This window comes from Drosophila obscura, unplaced genomic scaffold (assembly GCF_018151105.1).
Source record: "Drosophila obscura isolate BZ-5 IFL unplaced genomic scaffold, ASM1815110v1 contig_179, whole genome shotgun sequence".
In the NCBI taxonomy this organism is placed as follows: Eukaryota; Metazoa; Arthropoda; class Insecta; order Diptera; family Drosophilidae; genus Drosophila; species Drosophila obscura.
In genome coordinates, this window is record NW_024542766.1 from 5,585,001 (window position 1) to 5,605,573 (window position 20,573).

Sequence of the window (20,573 nt, forward strand, 5' to 3'; positions counted from 1 at the left end):
GGGGGTTTTGGCCTTGTCGCGATGCTTTTCGCCACCGCAGCCGCTGATTTTAATTAAATTAACAACACGAATTGTCAAACACAGCCCAGCCAGCAGCCAAACATTCAAACAGCCAGCACCAGGGAATGTCAGTCAGTGGCCCAGCAACAGCAAGAGAGCCACAAATATAGCAGCAGCATCAGCAGCAGCCACTGAAGGTGAACTCTGAAGCAGAAGTTTTTTGGACGGCTGGGGAAGAAAGGAAGAAGAACCAACCTTATTAAAAACGTGTCAGAAACATTTTCATAAATATTTCAGGTGCAACTTTTTTTCCAGCCGTGCGCCGCTTGTCAAAGTGCCAAAACCAAAGTGTCAAACTGTTTGCGGAAAAGGCCACGAAATCAATAAGCTGTTTCGGAGTTTTGTTTCCTGTGAGCTGTCGAAGCAAGGAGAGGGTCCGGCCCAAAAGTTCAGCAAAGGAGCAACAAGTTTATAAATAAATGAATGGCGAATAAAAATGCAAATTCAGTTTCAATACAAAGTCAACAAAAGTCTCTGGGTTTTGGTAAATAAATGAATATTTATGCGTACAAAAAAAGGGGTAAAGCGTATTAAATTTAATGGACAGATTGGGGATGATTTTTGGGCGATTTAAATCAACATAAATTGCAAGAAAAAAGAAATAATTCTCGAAGTAAATCAGACAACATTTGAGGCAACTCCTTCCAACATTTCCCGTTCTATGAATCTGCTCAAACATTTCCATCAATAAAAGTAAAAGAATATTATCTGAAATCAGCCAGGAAATGGCCTTTTTGCAGCCGGAACATGTGGGGAAACCCACAAAAGGAAAACCTCAATAAAGAAAAGCTACCAACTGCAAATGAAAATTGGTAACCAAAATGAAATGTGTTTTGTGCCCTTTTGGTGACTGAAATAAGTACGGCTGAGGGGGGGCGCACGGATAGCCACTAATAAAATCAAAATAACACACGATATCAATAAGTGAGGCAAATAAAATCAATTGCTACGATGCCATAACACATCACGCCCCTCCACGTCGCCTTCCCATCGGAGCCACAGATAAAGGCCCAAGTGCTCCAGCCGCCCCCAAGTGGACATGGACATGGGAGACATTGCATTGTGCGTTTTCCCAAAGTTTTCCCTTCGGGCGAGCGACTATCTATCTCTCTCTCTTCCTTTTGTTTTGTCTGCGTTGGCGGAAAACTTCTGAACCCTTCAGCATGGATGGCAGTTGTACGGAGTATTTTCTTCTTCTTCTGGTTCGACTTGGGATAAACAAAGCCATAATTCAAGCAACGTTTTGCCCTCAAGCAAGCTGCCTGCCTGCCTGCGTGCCGCCCTGCCCCACCACTTTGCGACTTGCATAAACAAATTGTGCGCCCAGTGTACATGTCTTTCGGTGCTGGTGTTGCTGGTGTTTCTGCTGCTGCCAGTACCATGGGGGAATCCCCCAGATTCCAGGCTCATCCTCTGCGGCCTGAGCTCGTCAAGCTTCAGCGTAAACATGATAGATTTATAGTTGGATCTGCCGCTGCTCCTCCTGCCGCTGTGGTCGGTGGCGACATTGCAGTGGGCAACGTGTGGCATACTTAATGTGGAGTTGGCCAGCAGTTGGGCGCTCCTTAAGCTTATCGCCAGCTCGTAAACACATGGAAGGATGGACCCCATGGATCCATGGGCATGCAATCTGATGTGAGAGTCGTCCTTCGCTTGTGGCTTGCCTCGTCGTTGCGTGGGGGTGTGTAAGGGGTGGAGGAGCTCTTCCTTAGCACTTGACTTTGTTTTCGTCAATAAATTTTCAGACAAGTTTTTTTCCTTTTCCTATTTTCTTGTCGTCGTTTTTTTTTTCTGTCCGGTTTCTGTCCGTCGTCGTCGTCCTCTCGGCTGCCATTGCCAGCCCAGCCCAGCTCAGCAGCCGGAAAAACCGCATGCCGGGCGCCTGTTGGCATGCCACACAGTTTTCTGGTTTTCCTCCGTTCTCTCTTTTTTTTTTGCATGCCGCCCAATGCCTGATGCCCGGCGTCGACTGTAGGCAAATGTTCTCTGTGCAAATTTGTGTGTTTAAATGGCGTGTTAACATTTAAATGTTATTTTTACGCCTAATAAAATGGTGGCTCTATAAAATAAAGCCAACAACAATAAAATAAAAGTTCTCGAAATGTTTTGCAAGCAATTCCCAAAATTGAAATGTGTGATTCGAGCGAGAGATTTTTGATGCGGTGGAAGAGTCAGTTAACAAGAAGGTTTTTAGCTCTTCCCCTGCGGTTTTCAATTGGGAAACGGTTTTGTATCGTTAATTTCATGGATCTCGGAATTAATCATTGATACATTATCAATGAATTAAATTAAATATGATGGCGAAACAATTGTAAGCTTATTTATGTAAAGGTTGCCCTTTAGGCAAACACTCGTATCGATTGCGGTTACAACCGAGAATAATATTTAATTTGGAATAATATTGGCAATGAAACGATTTTTAATTGATTTATGTAAATACATTAACTTTGGGAATTGATTCGGTTAATATTTGCATGGAAGAACACTGGCAAATTAATGAAAATGCTCTGGTATTCACAATTAAAAAAGAGATGGGTCTTTGACTTTACGAACCTATAAATAGTTAAAGAATAAATACTCTCAAGCACATATGTATCTATCTGTATTTATATTACAGAACCATTTTAGTACATTTTAATAATTATAGCAGAGCAAAAATTTCGGAACTTCAAGTATTTCAAGACTTGCAAATTTCGTATTTATATTTTGTTTTTGGATTCTGAGGACCGAATATATTTTTGGTAATTGTATCGTCCTTGTGTACATAAAGTATCTGGGTACCTTAAACACCTCCTCTTCTAATTAGTTCACTAAATCGATTATTCCGCTGTAACAGAGCCCACAGGAAACCAGGAAAACAATATAAATTTACTTAACCAATTTCCATGGAGTCCTTTCAGGTTAGCAAAAAAAATCTGTGAAAATCAGCTTATGTTTTATTTGCCAACCTTTTTCGTGCCCATTTATGGCTGCTCAGGAGGACTAGTGCAGGACATTCTTCTTTTGTGGGTGGCCCCCAAAGCTTTTGCTTTGTTTTACTGCTTATGCAAATTGCCTTGGCTAATTTCGTAGCAAATCCCTTCACTCTCGACCGCTTAGAGGAGAACCTTTTCCCCCAATTTCCATTTCCCCTTTTTCGCTTGTACCATTTTCCATGCCAGACTTGCCGCTGGGCCTGCACTGTGGCTTTATCTAGTCCGATTTTCCTTTTGATTTCACACGCAGTCAGTGGCGCAGAGACGGGAGTAGGGCGGTGGCAGCAAAGAAAGGAAACTTCTTCGGTTTTATTCTTTCTTATTATTTCTTTTCTTTCTTTCTTTTTTTTTGGGAGCGAACTTTATTTTCGCTTAATTCGCTTGAATGAGTTGGGCGTTTGTCTGCTGTTATTTGTTTGTACGCTTTTTATTGTTTTAAGATATATGTATATTTCTTTTTTTGTTTTTGGTTTTACTGAGATTCGGTTTGGGATTTGTGTTTTTTTTTCTCTCAGTGGCATACAATTTTGGGAACTTAATTTTGGGGGTCTCGTTTGTAGATTTAAGTAGAAGAACTCTAAATATTTCTGGGAATATTTATCAATATATTAAAATATAGCAATTTGAAGGGTTTTCCATGTGGTTTTTCCTACAGTTCCTGCAACATTTTGCTGGAGTCCGTTAGCCACCATAAAAGGGATTGATCTTCAGGTTTTCTGAGTGGTTTCTTTCTATTTTTCAGTTGCTGAAATTCTTTAATTTACCCCCAACAAATATCCGCAAATAAAATATGATTTAAAGTGGGTGGAAAGAAAAAATGGGTGTCGTGGGGCCGCAATGCGGGTGCCCTTTGCGTGCCACAAAAATATATGCTTGTGATTTGGTTGATTTTTTTTTTTTTTTTGTGGGTTTGTGTGCCATGTACTACACTCTACACTCTGCACTCTGTAGCGCTGGAAGCGGCACGCCCCGATGCCGCTTAAAGGACTCAGAACTTGCGACTCGACTCGACGCCAAGGTCCTTTATCAAAGCGAAAGTTGTTGCACAGTTGCATGGCCAACACAGGCACACATACAAATGCACCCACACACACACACAGCAATACCCACACAAATACAGAGGCAAACCTTGTGGCATAGAGATTCCCTCTCACTCGCTTGCTTGCGGGTCAATTATCGCGCTTTGCATGCCACGAACAGTTGTCGTCCATCCTCCAATCCGCTCTCCCTCCCCCTCCTATCCCCTCGACGGCTGCACCTGCCACAGGCTGCTGCAGCAGCTTTTCGCCTGGGATACAAAAAATAAAGCAGAACAGCACCGAAAGCCAAACAAATTTTTGCAGCTTGAAGTTGCCCCATTGAGTTGGCCTTGTGTCTGTTTGTGTTTGTGGCCCGCTCCGTGTTCCTCCCTGTCTGTCTGTATGTCTGACTGTTTGTGCTGCCTGCGGTTAGCCATTGCTATGGAAACTTTTTGGCTTTAACGCTAATTAGGCATTACGTATACACTCGCACACTCGTACGCTTCTTGCATCGAGCATCTTCAAGCTCACCCCGCACTAAATTGCGCTAATCATAAGGCACGCACTGCCCCCCCCCCCCGTACTCCCTAACCACTACCCCTATTCATACCCTGCCGCACAAAACTTACAGTTGTGTTCTACAACTATCTCATGCTGCTCTACGCGCTCCTCTGTGGCTCACAGTGGCTGTGTGTGGCCTTTGTGCAATGGTTTGTTTCAAGTGCCTGCCTTCCATGTAAATTATGCCACCAAGAGGCAAATGCAACAGTGGCAACAGCCACAGTAACAACAATAGCAACACTCCAGGAATTGTGGTAATGTGCACTCAGCATCATTTAGTGTGGCACGCCTCCACATTTGCCCCCAGAGCATTAGAGTGGCGCACCCATATTGTTGTGCTCTTGGTGGAAGGGTATAATGATTCTAGAGTTGGAAGCTGGAGTGGAAGGAATGAGGATCACAAAGAATAGTTTGAAAATTTAGATCAGTTAGCAGAGTTGCGCGTGATGCAGTAGAGCCCCTCGGTCGGCTATCCGCGATGCTTTTTGGCCCACATTATGGTGTAAATATTGCACGTAAAGCTACTAAGTACGTTTGCATTTGTGATTCTTTTTATGAGAAGAAGAAGTCCCTAGTTTTGGAAGATTTACTAGGATAAAATTTTACAAGGAAATGTTAGCTTTTAATGATTCAAATATAAGTCTACAACAAATCATTAAAATCAGATCTTTATATCATATATTTGCCATCAATATCATAGAACTTCAGGGTATCCAAACTTCTGTTCCAATTAAATAGTTCTGTTGCATGCCACCAACTGACTAAGCCTTGAGAACGATTGTGAGTGAGAGCGATTGTTGATGCTGGAAGTGAGAGCCTGAGTGAAGTTCTGTCTAGGAGAACTCCTTTGCCATGAAAATTGTTAAATTCACAAAACGTTTATCAAGCATTTAATGCTCGAAAAAGCAGAGCCAATTTGAATTACACATTTCCGAGAATGAATTATTTAAAAAACCAAAGACTTTTAGTCATCTATTATTGTATCAATTTTTGCATGTTTATGCCAAAAAGTATTTCTCAGCAGAAAATACGAGAATTTGATTTATGCAAAGAGAGAGTGCGGAGAGGGCGGGCTAGAGAAGTGTGCTGTGGTAGTGAGAAAATATTTGATTACAAAAAAAGTGCATAGGAAATTGTAGAAAGAAATACACAGAGAAAACCAAACATTATTGTTGGGGAAAAACGCCCTCAGGTGGCCCCCTCAATAGTTGCTGCATAAACAAAATAAATGAAATAGTCAAACAGAACTGAAATGCTGGAAAAATACATGAGAAATGTCATGAGAAAATAAAACGACACTCACACTCACATTTTGTATACATTTCATAGATATTCCATAGATATTCCATAGATATATTACAGCCATCGATATGCAAAAAAGCTTATGATAATGCCCTTTGTGTAAAATGGCCGAGAGTGTTAATAGGAATGCCGTTTTTGCCAACAGCAATTTCAAAGCCATGAAAGAGCGACCCCAGGATCAGGTCGTGGTCTTGAAGCCATCGGATGATGGAGCAAGAAAAATACAGCCCGAAAAATGGTTTCAAAATGATGTATGCAAAAATAACAAAGGACCAAAACACACAGCATAGAGAAAGACATACAGACAGACAAACAGCCAAACAGACAGATCGACTTAAAGAGAGATGGAGAAGCAGGTCCAGCAAGGGGAACTACATATATTTCAATGCAGTGGCAATGTTTGGGCGAGAGCCGTTCGAAAAGTTCGAAAAGTCAAGCAGGCAGAAAATAAGCAGAAGAATCTACATTTAATTGATTTTTAAAAATCCGAAATTACATAGTAAAAAGAAACACTCACGTTTAAATTGATATTTTTGTTATAATATAAAAAAATGTTAAAATTAATTAAAATTCACTTTAAATATAAATGTATTAAAATGTGTGTGTTTAATAAAGTTGAAAATATTAAATTTAAATAAACAAAAAAAATGTATTTTAAATATGAAATATATTTATTTGAAATATATATTTAACTGATATTTATTTTAATTATGAGATATCCTAAAATCAATAATTTTGAATTTTGAGCCCAAAACAATTCCCACATTTCCGTAGCTAATACGAGTTAAAAAAATAATTAAAATTCACCGACGTCATGGGGATGTCCCAATTACTTCCTTTTTTTTATTGCAAACCAATATTTAATGATTTGGGTTTCTTTTACTGCGAATTATATTCTTGGTAGCTTTTATTTAGTTTTGTGAAACTTTTGAATCGCACCTTTCTGTGCCCCTCTTCGGGCGTACCGGCCCCGTCGGGCCACCCAAAACCCCCCCCCCCCCCCCCTGGTCCCCTGCCCCCCCCCCCCCAATGCTGACACCTTTTTTTTTTTTTTTTTTTTTTATAAAAAAATTTATGGCCTTTGCATAAGTATACCAGTGTGCATACTGACCTGATAGGTCCTTTGCAATTCCAATGGTGCAGCAATAATAAACTTTCAACCAATGCCATTAGTTTGACAGTTCGCAGTGCCATCAACCATTATTACGACAAAAAGCGCTCTAACATATAGAACCTCCTCCTATAAGCAGTTCACTTCATATTCGCGGTTTGCCCGCCCCATTGCCTTACCTGTTGCTGCGTTGTCGTCACACAGCCGAACATATATATCGATGTCCTTCGCAAACTTAAGGTATTCTTTTTAGGGCTGGCTGCCTGTCATTTCAGTAACCCTGGGCAGCATGTTTCACAATCTTTTTCAAAATGGGCTTTTACTCCAAAAAATCATGGCATGGTTTCTTTATCTGTTGTAAGGGTCACTTTTTTTCCGCTTAGAAGGGGGCTATGGCGTGCCAACAAGCGGTTGCTGGTGGGCAGGCCCATGTTGCACGCCATAGAGAATGGTTTATCATGTTTCAAATAAAGCATGATGCACTTTGTTTGCACCACCCCACGCAGTACCAAACATTTGTTTAAGTTGGCTGGGTTAGCTTCGATCAGCAACCACGGCCCCACAATTTTCAAAAGACTGCCATTTTTTGGCCTTTTTTTTTTTTTTTTTGAACATATTCCCACCCCTTTCAGCCCCCCCCCACCCGCTTTCTTAGGGGGCTGGCAGGCAGGCAGGCAGGCCCCTCTCCCATTCCGTATTATTTCAGACAGGCATTACGTTTTTTTTTTTTTTTATTTGGTTGGTGAGAGTGAGAGGGGGAGCCTCGCAGCTAAATAGGGGGAACGGAGAAGCTCGTTAGTTTTGCTCTTGGCATTTCGATTCGAATTCGTTTCCGGGCCAGGGCCTTGTTAGTGTTGAAGGCAACGTAACGCACTCAAGTGTCCAGATCCAGATCTGAGAAGCATCTAACAGTTCCCAGCATCCAGCTCCAGGGAGGGGTCGCATATGTTACTTTATTGGCATTCAATTTGAGTTATCGCTATTTTTTCCTGTTCATATGCGCTGCCGCTGCCGCTGCTGCTGCTGCTGTTATGTTCTCTTATTTTCTCTCTCTGTGCCTTTCTTTGGCCTGTTTGCCGTGTCCGTTCTATTTTTGCCGTTTTTTGGGGTGAAAATGAATTTTCCACTTCTCACATATCCTCGCCTAGCCATCCGCCATTGTGTTTTGCAGCAGCATCAGCAGCAGCATCAGCCATTGAATGCAACCAACCACCAAGGGTCTGAGATTTCATCGACAGTTTACGTTTTTGGGGCACGTTCAAGGCGAATGAAACAGAGGGAAGAGGCGGCACCGGCACCGGCACCGAAATATATAATCACATTTTATTCCCAACTTTTATTTCACTTTATTTGATTTGATTCCATTTGCCATTTTTAGTTTGGATTTTCCTACAAGTTTTCCTCTCTGCTCTATGCTAGTAGTTTTGCTCAGCAGTTTGTTTGCTTTTGTTGCTTCCCACAAACACAGAAACACAAACACACACACACACACACACACACACACATCAAAGCCATAGATACAGTTCGATGGGAGGAAAGTTCAAAGTTTATTTCTATTGATTGGCCTTTGGAGGTCATTTGGGTATTGAGGGGAATCGAACGAACCTTACTTACATCCTCGAACCGAAAAACGAAAATCATTTGCCTAAATTTTGATTGATACGAGTTTTCAAGTTGAATTTAATTAAAAATGTCTATGGTCTATGGCCTTTGCCCATTCCGTATGCACACGATAATAGTTGAGGATGATGATACGTGCATGGATGATGGGCAATTCTGTGTAAAAACTTCTGCAAATGGGATTAAGGCATTTTTAGTACTCTGATGATACTCTGCTGATACTCATTTGATACTCTGATGATACTCTAGTGATACTCTTCAGATATTCTGATATCATCAGAGGATGATACTCTAATGATACTCTGCTGATACTTTTATGATACTCTGCTGATACTCTTTTGATACTTTGCTGTTACTCTTTTGATACTCTGATTATACTCTGAAGATAGTCTGATGATACTCTGCTGATACTTTGCTGATACTTTGATGATACTCTGATGATACCCTGCTGATACACTTTTGATACTCTTTTGATACTCTTTCGATATTCTGTTGATACTCTGTTAGATACTCTGATGATACCCGGATGATACTCTGATGGTACTCTAATGATACTCTAAAGACAGTCGGATGATACTTGTGTGATACTCTGCTGATACTCTTTACCTTTGTCATTTTTAGTACTGCCAAAAATTGATTTAAATTTATCGAAGCATAACTCGCTCTCTCTCTCACGTGTATGCCACTCCGCCTCTATCTGCGTCTCTCCGCTTCGATTCATTCTGTCGTGTCATTAATATGCAGAATTATTTACAAGCCTAAGCATCGGAAGAGTTTACTTAACCAAAGTGCTTGCTGCCTGCCCTGCCTGTAAGGGAGTTCTGTTTCTATTAATTATAGACGGACGGACTGCCCTTCGAAATGTAAGACACAGAAATCTGCCGTGCTTGGTTTCTCCTTTGGGGTGTGTAAACAAATACTTGAATGCCATACACGCGCCAGTCATTAAATTTTACGATTCGCGTAGCAAGTACTTCACGGCTTTTGAAGTTTTTACAGGCACAGACCATGGGTGTTTTCGGGGTTGCAAGTGCCACCAAGTGGAAGCAGGTGAAGAGTGTTTAGGTGTTGCATTTTGCCACCTTTCTTACAGCCCTGCCAGCCCCAAGTTGCCACAATTCGCGGCTTCCTGTTGGCTCCCAAAACTTGTGCCGTGTCGCCTAATGAGTAGACTTTCTAATTAATATCTAGATCTTCAAATGTTTTCATTGCGGAAATTGGCAATTACTAGGTTGGTTGGTTGCAGCGCGAGTTCTAAGAGTTATACCCCCAGATAATTCCCTGGCATTGCCATCCCACAGAGCGATCCCAATGCGTCTCAATTGTTGCACGCGTCTTAGATGGCTGTTCTCAAGCTCTTCGAGCAGCGAGAGTCCCCTCTGGCATTCGCCTGGACACATACAGCAGCTGTATCCCAGGTTCCAACGAATAGATCCGTCACCCCATGCCCCATTGTCACACTCAATGCTGCACCTGCTGCACGCAGCGCCAATGCTGGTCCACTGGTCTCTGGCTCTAATGCCATTTGGGCCTCGTAATTATTATCGAGTACACACAGGTCAATCGAGTGAGTGAGTGAGTGTATTGCGCTGCGGCACAAAGTGCATAATTAAGAGGATGCTGCTTTGAGGCAGCAGCAGCTGCATTTTGTGCGACTCCTGTTAGCTCGCTTGTTTGTTGGGGCCAATGTCCAAGTAGAAGCGTCATCTGATGGTCCTTCTCTTGATGCTATTCTTGGTGCTTCGTCTTCCCTTGCTGCTTATTCTATAGCTTCTCCTTCCATTGATGCTTCTGCTTCTCTGCTCTTCTTCTGATGCTTCTGATGGTTCTGCTCCTGTTGACTCTTGGTTAATAAAGCAGCACTTAGTGCCTCAATGGAGGCCAATGGCAGAGCAGAGCAGTGCCATTCCTCGTTACGCATCTCCATCCTGCTTTCAATGTGTGGCGGCTACTTAAAGTTTTCCCCCCCACATTTGTGTGAGTTCGTATCTGTGTGGCAGTCTCTCTCTCTCTCTCTCTCTCTGTGTGTGTGTGTCTGCCTGTATGGCTGCTGTATGTGTGTGTGTGTGTTGTGGCTGTGATGCAGTTATGCGCATTTCCGCCTGAGTAGCTTCTGACTTTGCTTTTGCTTACATATACTCATGCATGCCAGGCGGAGGAGGCACTTACACATACAGGGCTTACTCGTCTACCCTATCCTACCCTACCTTTATGTTTATTTGTGCAGAAGCAAACAGCGAGGGTTGTGCCAAGAGTTTGGTGTAAGAGGTGTACAGAATCCTGTTGCAAAATGCTGCTGCTGTACTCGACACACCAAGAAGACTTCAGAATAAATTAAATATCAATGAAAATGGAAATAAAAGAGAGCGATTGAACTGCGATTAAGCATTCAATATTTCAGAATGGGAAAAAATCGAACAAAAAATATAGAAAATGCCAGGATGGAGGATTATATTAATCAGAATAAGTATCTAAGTACCTCGTATTAATAATAAGTATATAAGTTTTAATATGCAAAAATAGAGATTTTAATTTATTAATGTATACAATTTTTAATATAAATATAAGTAAATAATTATGAATTTATTAGTTTTATGAGAAATATAAAGTTTTTAATTGTTTTTTCTCAGTTTTTGGTATTAGACATATAATAAAAACTGTTCTTATATATACAAACCAATGAAAATGGTTCCAAAAAACTAAGAACAGAATGATTAAGAGTATTCCCTGCTGAGAATGTGTAACTTTGATGACCCCATGGACCCCATGGAACTCTTGCATCAACCCTTTTGCATATGCAATTGCCTCGTACTCGTACTCGTACATAAACAACAAGAGTGACAACAGTGCAACGAGGAGGAGGATGAGGTGCACACAAGACACACACACACACATACACACACCGATGTCACTCATTCGCTCATTCACTCAGTCGAAACTGTCAATGCTTGTTTCAATCTTTGTATATTGTGCTTTTGCCTGCAATTGTCAGCCAGGGCAAGGGCAGCATTACATTTGCTTGATTGAACTTCGCTAGCAGCGCCGACACACACCGCCACAGTCGCCACTTGGAGTAGTTGGAGTAGTCCCAGGTTCAGCTACTTGTCTGGCAGTCCAATCCAGTCCCGCTCGCTGGAACAGTTGACAGTCGAAAAAATGCTGGGGCTAACCTTACGGACTTACGGCCATAAAACTCTGATAGAGAGCCAGACGAGACCCAGAGACGGGAGACCATTAGAAGAGAGAGCCCAAAGGGCAAAGAGGCACCTGATACGGTTACCTATAACTGTAGCGTGTGGAGGGAGGAGACTCCTCCACGTACATGTCGCTAAATGCATAAACACCAGAGATCTCAGCCCTCGCCCCCTCAATCCACACACAAAACCCTGACCCACATTCCCGACACTGCCCCACTGTCAACTGTGTGGCGCAGCATTCAGTTAAAGTTACAGTTACAGTCACAGTCCCCCGTCACAGTTTTGTTTCAGTTTCTGTTTCAATTTCTGTTGCAGTTGCAGTTGCAGCTGCACTTACCAGTTACCCGTTAGAGTCCCTTTTTTGTGGCATTCTTTATGGTGGGTGCAATTTAAGGTGCACTCTTCATCAGCGTTGGTTTGGCTTGAAAAGTAAACTTGAAAAATATATATTTGCTTTATGTTCACTCGCTGGCTCTCGCTGCCTGTTCCGTTCCTTTGAGCCATCACTTAATCTGCCAACTTGATATAACAATGAAGCAAAATAGGAAAAGACGGATAAGTAGATCAACAATGAGATGGATAGAGAGTGCGAGTAGAGGGAGAGTGGATTAGGGGGGAACATAAATATATAAAGAATGATAGAGCTAGCAAATGGGAGTTGGAGTAGGGTGAGATATGCTAGAGAGCAAAGTAAGATCGGACTGGAATATGTGCCCCCTGTGGGCCAGGGGGTTGTAGGTTTTGATTGCTAATTTCTAATAGAATAAAATCTGAAGCAGATCGGTTTACCATTATGGTTATGCATTGTTTTATGGGAAATCTGGGACTATGCGAAGATTATTTTTTTAGGATGAGAGAAAGATCACAAAGAAATCCCCAAGACTGGCAGCAGGGAAGGCTTTTAGAATGGATTATTGGGAGAAAAACCAAGTACAATGATCCCTGCTTATGTATGTGCATACATACATTTATAAACTTCACTCCAGATTGAGATTTTTTCTCTTCTCCTAACTCCAACAATTTCGCTTCTTAATGTATAAAAATTTGTTGCCTCTTTTGGCTGTTTCTTCAATTTTCAACTGGGAGTTTTTATATACATATATTGCAGTAGTGACCCAAAGTAGAAGCATTCGTTTCAGTTTGTGAAGCGTATAGCTGTTGGGGCCAATTGACTGTGACAGCCACAAACAGAGACAGAAAGTGGGAAAAGGAGACACAGAGTGGGAGAAGGAGACACAGCGCAAGAGATGAAAGGGGGAAAATTGTAGTTTGTTGGGAGTTGGCGCAGTGTTATAGCGGGATGGGGGCGGGCAGATAGTTTTGTTTTCCATGGCAAACTTTTGCCCAGTCTCACATTTCAGTGAACTGTCGTCGCTCGCTCGACTGTTGTTCTTTCTAAGCATATCAATTAGGTTCGGCGTTGGCTTTTGGGGGGCTGTGGCTGTAGCTTTCGCTTTGCCTTGCCTTGCCACTGGTTAGTTGGCTCATCATTTGCATCCAAATTACCCTATCTCATAGCAAGCTCTCTCTCTTCCCCACAGCGGAGATGGAGGAGATTTGAAAGTCCGCTTTAGGGGAAGCGACAAAGTTTACAACTTTAAGCCAAATCACAGTATGAGAAAACAATTGTGAAACGCACAAAAGCTGAAATGTTTCCAGCCAAAAAGAAAACAAAAAAAATCCAACGGAAAAATCCAAGGGAAAAAAATACAACAAAAAAATTGTTCCAAAAATAAAACAAAAGTTTAACTCTTTTAAATTCATTTAAACGCTTTTAGCGCTTTTCACGCCCCTGACCAGGGTAGCTACTTGCTGCTGGTTCTCCTCTTGGCTCCCGGCTCCTGGCTCCAGTCGTCGTCGCCTTTATAGACATCCTGGCAAAGCGTGGCAAAGTTTTGTTTCGGCTTTGTTAACAAAAGGCACAAAAAGAAGGTAAAAACAAAAAAAAAAATGGATGGCGACGATGGATAAAAAAGTGGCAAAGTTTTCCCTCAAAGGCACAACACAGAGAAATAGCAGAAATAGCAGTATAATGCTGCCTGCACGACTGGAGTAAAGCGGCAAAGAGTTATAGATGCCCCTACAAAAAGGGGTATTATAAATAGAATTAGTTTTAGTGGCTCAATTGATCAATTTATTGCCACTTTACCCTTCGATTGTCTCATACTGGTTGCTGTTTATTGAATTTCTAAGCTGAATTTACTCGCTTTCTAACACTGGTTTGGGTTTTCAAATAAAGTGGCAACGCTGCTGCAGCATGAGCGAGCCAGCAAAAAGCTATAAATACCCTTTATAGAGGGATTTGGATTTTATTTATACATTATTATTTTCACTTTCTTAATTTATCAATTTAATGCAAGTTTCACCTTTCCTTTTTAGCTAAATGATAATTAAATTAACACGCTGTCCAACACTGATAAGTATTGGTTAAAACCTGATGGACATGTACATTTTCCATAACTTCTCTGACATTTCAACTGCTGTTTAACTTTTTCTAGAAATTAAACCATAAATATCTAAGACATTTTTAAAATTTTCCCTCCTTTGAATCCCTTAGGATAGAATGCCTTAACCTTGGGGGCAATGTTTGGTATCAAAAATGCCGGCCGCCATTCAGGCGAATGCGTGGCGCATGCCAATTGTGCAATTGCTGGAAAACTTCCACTTCTATTCTTTGCTTTGCTTGTTCCTGGCTAAAAACTTGTACGTTGCTGCTGCTCTGCTCTGCTCTGCTCTCGTATTTCCTCCACTTTTTACGCTTTCTGCCAAGCCGTAAACCGAGTTTTGTTGTGGCCTGCTGGGCTTTTGGGGCCCGCTGCTGTCTTGCGAGGTATAGGTGTTTGGCAATCATGAAGTTGCGGCTACAGCAGCCAAGTTTCAATTTACGGGATTGTGTGTGTGTGTGTGTGTGGGTCACCAGCAACCAACCACTCCACGGCCATTAGTCGCTTTGATCAAATATTTAAAGCTAATGAACAAGGTTGCCAGCAACAAAAAAAAAGAGAGAAGAGCAAAAGAAATCGAAACTAAAGCTCGAATGTTGGCAAAGGCCAGGCAAAGAGTTCAATCAACCTGACAAATTTCAATCAAGCTGTGGCCAAAAAAAAGTGCCACACAGCTCTCCCTCTCTCGGCTCTTGGCTGTCGTGTGCCCAGGTATCCCATACCCAATCCCCCATTCCCCATTCCCATTCCACAGTACAGATCCCACAAGCGGAGTCACGCCACAGTACAATTAGGATGCCGTTGAAGTTTTGTCAATGAATGGAAAGCGTCTGCAACTTTTATTTAACTTGTGTGAGGAGGCAGAGAGGCAGATACACATAGGACTAGTATAGGACTCCAGAGCTTGGTCAACACAATTGCCACACGTAGATGGGCAACGGAAGGAAGAGCAGCGGCTTTTGACTTTTGCACTCACGTGCACTCACAAACACACACACAAACACACATACATTTCTATGACTATTTACAGCAAAAACTTGTTATACTCTATTGAGCGTTGAAAGGGTACTTTGGTTTGGTGGATGGTTTAAAAATAATTTAAAATATGCAATCAAATATGGTAGATAAGCAGGAGATAAGTATTGCCAATTGGAAAGTGCTACCAATCAGCCAGTGCTACCAATCAGCCAGTGCTGCCATAAGCATTAAATGTGCATTAACAATACTAGAACAAGGCAGTGTTGGTCAGCTTATAAATTCTAAAAAAATAACAGAGAATGCTAAAGAAAAGCCTTTTACTGGCTGCTTAGTTCTGGGAATTAATTAGAACATTCAACATTTCCCCGTTCTTTTCTTCCACTACTAGTTGGCTTTACCTCGTTTATTTTTTTTTTTGCAGTACCTGCCCTTGTCATGGGCCCTAACTTAAATTGGTTCTGGCTTGTGGGGCTAACCACAGCTGCTGTGGTCAGGGCCTGCCACAACATTTCTCTCGGTGCACAGTCCAGTGCGATAAGAGCAACAGAGTAGCAACGGGGCTCAGCCTCGTTCGGTTTGCAGCTTCGTTCATTCATCAGCTGTCAGCATATCAAGCAGCCAACCCAACCCGTGCCTCATCGACTGACCCCGGACAAAGCCGCTGTGTCTCGTCCCCCTTCCCGGGTGTCTTCATGTGCTAATCAGTCGGTTCGATTCGATGTTTACACTTGCGACTAAGAGACTGAGAGATTGCTGCTACGATGAGCAGATGCCTCAATCAGTTGGACCGCCCAAGCCCTATTGAGAAGATGTTCAAGTGGTCGTCGTTGATTCTGTGTGTGTGCCTCGCGTGGGTGGTGGCTGCTGTGGATCCACTTTTGCCACTTAATGCCAAGGACTTTCAGCTGGACTTTCTGCGTGGACTGGCCGACCAGGCCGAACAGCGTGCGGCAATGAGTCTCAATGATTTTCTAACCCAGCTAGAGGGGAATTCACGTTACATCAACTACACGGCGGATCTGAGTGCGGCGAGAGCCAGCACAAAGCTGCAACCGAAAGTGACGCTCATCAAGCAGCTAATAGATGCCCATCACCATCCGGACACGAATCTGGAGCACATCTCTGTCCTGCGGAATCTAGTGTTTCTCAATCGACTGAAATCGCAGCTCAGGGCAGCCAGGGAGTCCAGCGCCCAGGAGATACGACAGCTGCGTCTGCATCGTCTGTGCCAGCAGTTCGATCGTCCCCGAGTTCCCGAGCCGAAGCATCAGCGGATCAATGATCAGACGGTGGGCGCGGCCCTGGAGCAGCTGAACCTCACGCGCGGTGAGGGAAACACCACCAGCATAGATCTCAATCAGTTTGGGCAGCAGCTCTACGAGCGAGTGAAGCTCTCGGGCGCTGAAATAATCGACAACTATCTGCTGATACTGCGCGGACTACTGCAGGACATTATCGAGTGCGAGCACGCGGATCTGGCGGACAGCACCCCCAAGCTGGACAACATGCTGCAGCAGCTGGACGGAATGCTGGCCACCCAGGACTTCTTCGAGAAGCGTCAGAAGGTTTATGGCTATCTGGAGCGTCACCTCACGACAGACTACGAGCAGCTAAGGGACACACCCAGTGCCGAGCAGCATCTGACGGAGAAACTGCTGGAGCAACTGAAAGCCAAGGGTCTCGATTTGTTTGTCATCTTTTTGTTTAGCAATTTTGAATTCTTGGAGCAGGTGCACGCGCAGTGGTCACTGCTGCTGCCCCAGACGCCCAGTCTGCTGTATGACGATACCTTGCGCCAGTTGTACGATCTGCAGCAGCTGTACGAGATCTTCAAGCTGGACACGGAGAGTGAGGCCAAGTACGAGGCCTATGCGGCGGCCCTGCGACAGCTGCACGAGCGCACTGTGGAGCAGGGACAGCGGAATCGTCACATATTTGAGCTGCTGTCCAATGCGGCACAGAATGTGGGCAGTGTTACCTTCAACATGATCAAGGCCAAGTGCCAGGAGTTGCTCTAGTACTGCTCTAGGTTTAGTTAGGATAAGACCAAAAAACCAGCAAGATTATCTAGCTCTAAATAAAAAAGTATTCTAACGAAAACAATCTGGGGGAAAAACGTTTCAGACGTTCAAGCAACAGGGATTGAAGTATCAAAGCGCTCTTTGATGCCATAAGATGTCTCTCTGATGCTGCAGCTGCTGCGGCTAGGATGTTTCTTCGTTCCACAACTTAATTATATTTTGCAATTCGTTGTTGCATCTGGCAGCTTTTAATATCCGTTGGGGAGTTGGCATCTCTCTTGGCATCTGTCGCATCGGATGTCGTTTAAATGGCCTCCTCCTCCCCATCCTCTCGTGCATGCACTTTGTGCTGAGGTTCTGAGGCTTCCTTTGCCGCATTATGCTGATGCCCCATTGCCCCGTTGTTGCTACAACTAGTGTTTGTTGTTTATCTATCCCATGGAATCCAAGTCCTGCTCTGCCCTGAATGGACCCCTCTTCGAGTGAGTTGGGGGGTGGGGAATACTGCCAAACTAATGACTGCTGCTGCCACTGTCGTTGGCCAAAGCCAGCTAATTAATTGTCGTCGTTGCAGGTGATTAGAACTTAAATGAGTTGCCGTTGCATCACGGAGCAGCAGCAGCATCCGGGACTGGACAGGACAGCAACATCAAGCGAGAAACGAGCCAACAAGGATAACGATACCAAAAACCAAAAACCCATAATGATGCTACCAACAATGTGCAGCTGACAGCCCATGGCTTTTACATGCCTCCAGCCCAGCCCAGCCCAGCCCAGCCCAGGCCAGCTCAGGACAGCCCAGGACAGCCCAGTCCGGGCTCTCGCTCTCGCTCTTGCCTGTCTGACATTTCATTCCGTGTATTGACTCAACAAAATGATTTCAAATTTGTGATTTCGGATTTTGGATGTGTCACAAGTGTCATAAGAGAATAAATGGCGCCACAGAAATTCTATTGCAAATGTCTGCAAAACGTTTTGCGTATTTAAAGTAAGGGAAATATGTGGCAACAAAGGGAATTAGTAAATGTAATTAACGATGAGAATTTAATGTTCAGACATAAGACACACAGACAGGAAGCTTTACAATTTTTTGGTTGAATAAAAAGCATTCGTTGGGCCAGAAATTTGTTGATAATTTCTTTGCTTTAACTAGAAATAAATGTGTTGACGAAAATGTATGATATAATAGGTGGCGTTAGCCCGCCAGACGTGTCAGACGTGGAGGCCAAATAAATCGTTCAACTAATCAACACGGCTAAAAGTAACTTAATATAAAAAAAAATGTATGATATTTGGTGTGTCTGGTGAAATATTTTTAAGCAATAAGTTAGCTAGCATTAAAAGTATAATAATGACACAAAACCCAACTTATAGAATTGATCTGTTTAATCGGCACTTTAAAGCAGCGTTCAGGCGCTTACCCCACGCTATTCCAATGCAAACACACACCCACAAAAATATATTGAGGGCAATACAAAAGCGACCTGTGTGTCCCACGAATCCCGCCTGCTATGCGCCCCCGCACAATTCCAATAGCACCGGAGAGTAGAGCTGCCAAGCTGCCAACCGTTTGCACAACATTTATCACCTTTAATGCACCAAACAGCAACAGTACCGGCAACAGCAACACCAGTGGGTCCCGGATGGGGCCTGAGTGGCGCTCATTCTCGAAACAAAAGGCAATATAAGAGGCGGCCAACGTTTACAAACGATACAAAAGCAGCAGCAGCAGCAACGGCAGCAACACCAAAGGCAACAACAATGCAACGAAATGCAATTTCACACTAGGCTAAACCGAATGCCAAACCGGACCTGGGATACTGGATCTCTCGAATGGGTATACTCCGGTACCGCCAACTGAGCCCCTGCTCCAAAAAAGAAAAGGCTCAAAAAAGGCGTAAGGCATAAAATTTAATTATGATTTATGGCTTTGCCTTTGGCAGACCTTTGGTTCGTATCAGAGACTCAAAACATTTAATGTCCAAATCGAATTTAACCTTGTATTCCCCTTGGATTTAATGCAGATATGAGAATGCCACTCAAAAGTCTTTATTGACAGTTTTTCGTGCTGTCAAAACGTCGGCCGAAAAATGGGAGGGCTTCCCTTTATTGCTCTTAATTTTTAAGTATTCCCATAAATCTTTATACCCAAAATTAGAACTATAAAAATCCACAGACACTCAATGGAAACATTTCCATTTATTTCTATTTATAGTGGGTGGAAAAACAGAAAGAAAAACCCATGGGCGGGGAAGCAGAACTAATTGAGTGACTGCCTTAATTACTTTTACTAATCCCGACACACACTCATCCCCTCCCCACCCTCTCTGTTTATCGTTGCAGTCATCAGCGAAGATCCCGAATTCACAGATGTCATTGAGAACATCACTGTACCCGCGGGGCGTAATGTCAAATTGGCCTGTTCGGTCAAGAATCTGGGCTCCTACAAGGTGAGTAGTCACTTGTGTATTTATTACGAAAATCATAATTAAACTCTGCCTCACAACTCTGGAATGGGGGGGCCCAAAATTTATTGGTTCTGGCAGCAAAATATACAACTTATTGGATATGGAAAATACTTACAGTAAAATTAGGATGGAATGAACTAAAAAGAAAAAAATATTTTGTGATAAATATAAAATTAGCAATGAAAATGTAAAAGAAATATTTAGATAGTTTTGTACATATATTTTAGGTTTCAAATACTATTTCTAGATATATATTTATATTAATATAATATTCATGGAATATTTATTTTGTATTAATATTATTTGCGTGGTATAATTATTTATATTATTTGGTTATAAGATTAGGATGGAATAAACTAAAAAGAAAAAAATATATTATGATAAATATAAAATTAGCAATAAATGTGTAAAAGTAAAATTTAGATAGTTTTGTACATACATATATTTTGGGTTCTAAGTACTATTTCTATATATATTTTATTTTTATATTTTATATTTTATTTTAATATTCATGGAATATTTATTTTTTATTAATTATTTACGCGTAGTATAATTATTTATATTATTGGGTTATATTATTACCGGTTAAATATTTTTGAGTTTTTTAAGCATTTTGTGCATAGTTTTGAGATTTGTTTCTGCACACTTCAGATGTGTACTTTGGTTTAATAAAAAGAGTTTTCACTGCCTTTTTGTATGAGTGTGCTGCCTGTAGTTGGTTTATGCCTATGCTGCACAAATATACACGCATTTCCACAAACTTGAGTCGGCTCCAGGGGCATTTGCAAGTGATGCAGGACAGAAGGACAAGAACAAA

General features: G+C 42.3%; 2 protein-coding genes across 2 annotated transcripts in view; both read left to right on the forward strand.

Annotated features, from left to right (window-relative positions):
- LOC111082876 (neurotrimin) overlaps nucleotides 1-20,573 on the forward strand; it is a 48,937-nt gene that overhangs the window by 9,264 nt on the left and 19,100 nt on the right. Inside the window, exon 2 of the mRNA XM_022379109.2 lies at nucleotides 19,632-19,738. Coding sequence (XP_022234801.1) covers nucleotides 19,632-19,738 — 107 coding nt within the window. The remainder of the gene's footprint in view (nucleotides 1-19,631; nucleotides 19,739-20,573) is intronic.
- On the forward strand, nucleotides 15,947-17,367 carry LOC111082880. The gene has a single exon (XM_022379114.2). The coding sequence runs from the start codon at nucleotides 16,029-16,031 to the stop codon at nucleotides 17,283-17,285; it is 1,257 nt and encodes a 418-aa protein (XP_022234806.2). The 5' UTR covers nucleotides 15,947-16,028; the 3' UTR covers nucleotides 17,286-17,367.

What these genes read in the sequence shown, in the direction of transcription:
- LOC111082880 (XM_022379114.2), top strand. Translation starts at nt 16,029, where the DNA reads ATGAGCAGATGCCTCAATCAGTTGGACCGCCCAAGCCCTATTGAGAAG.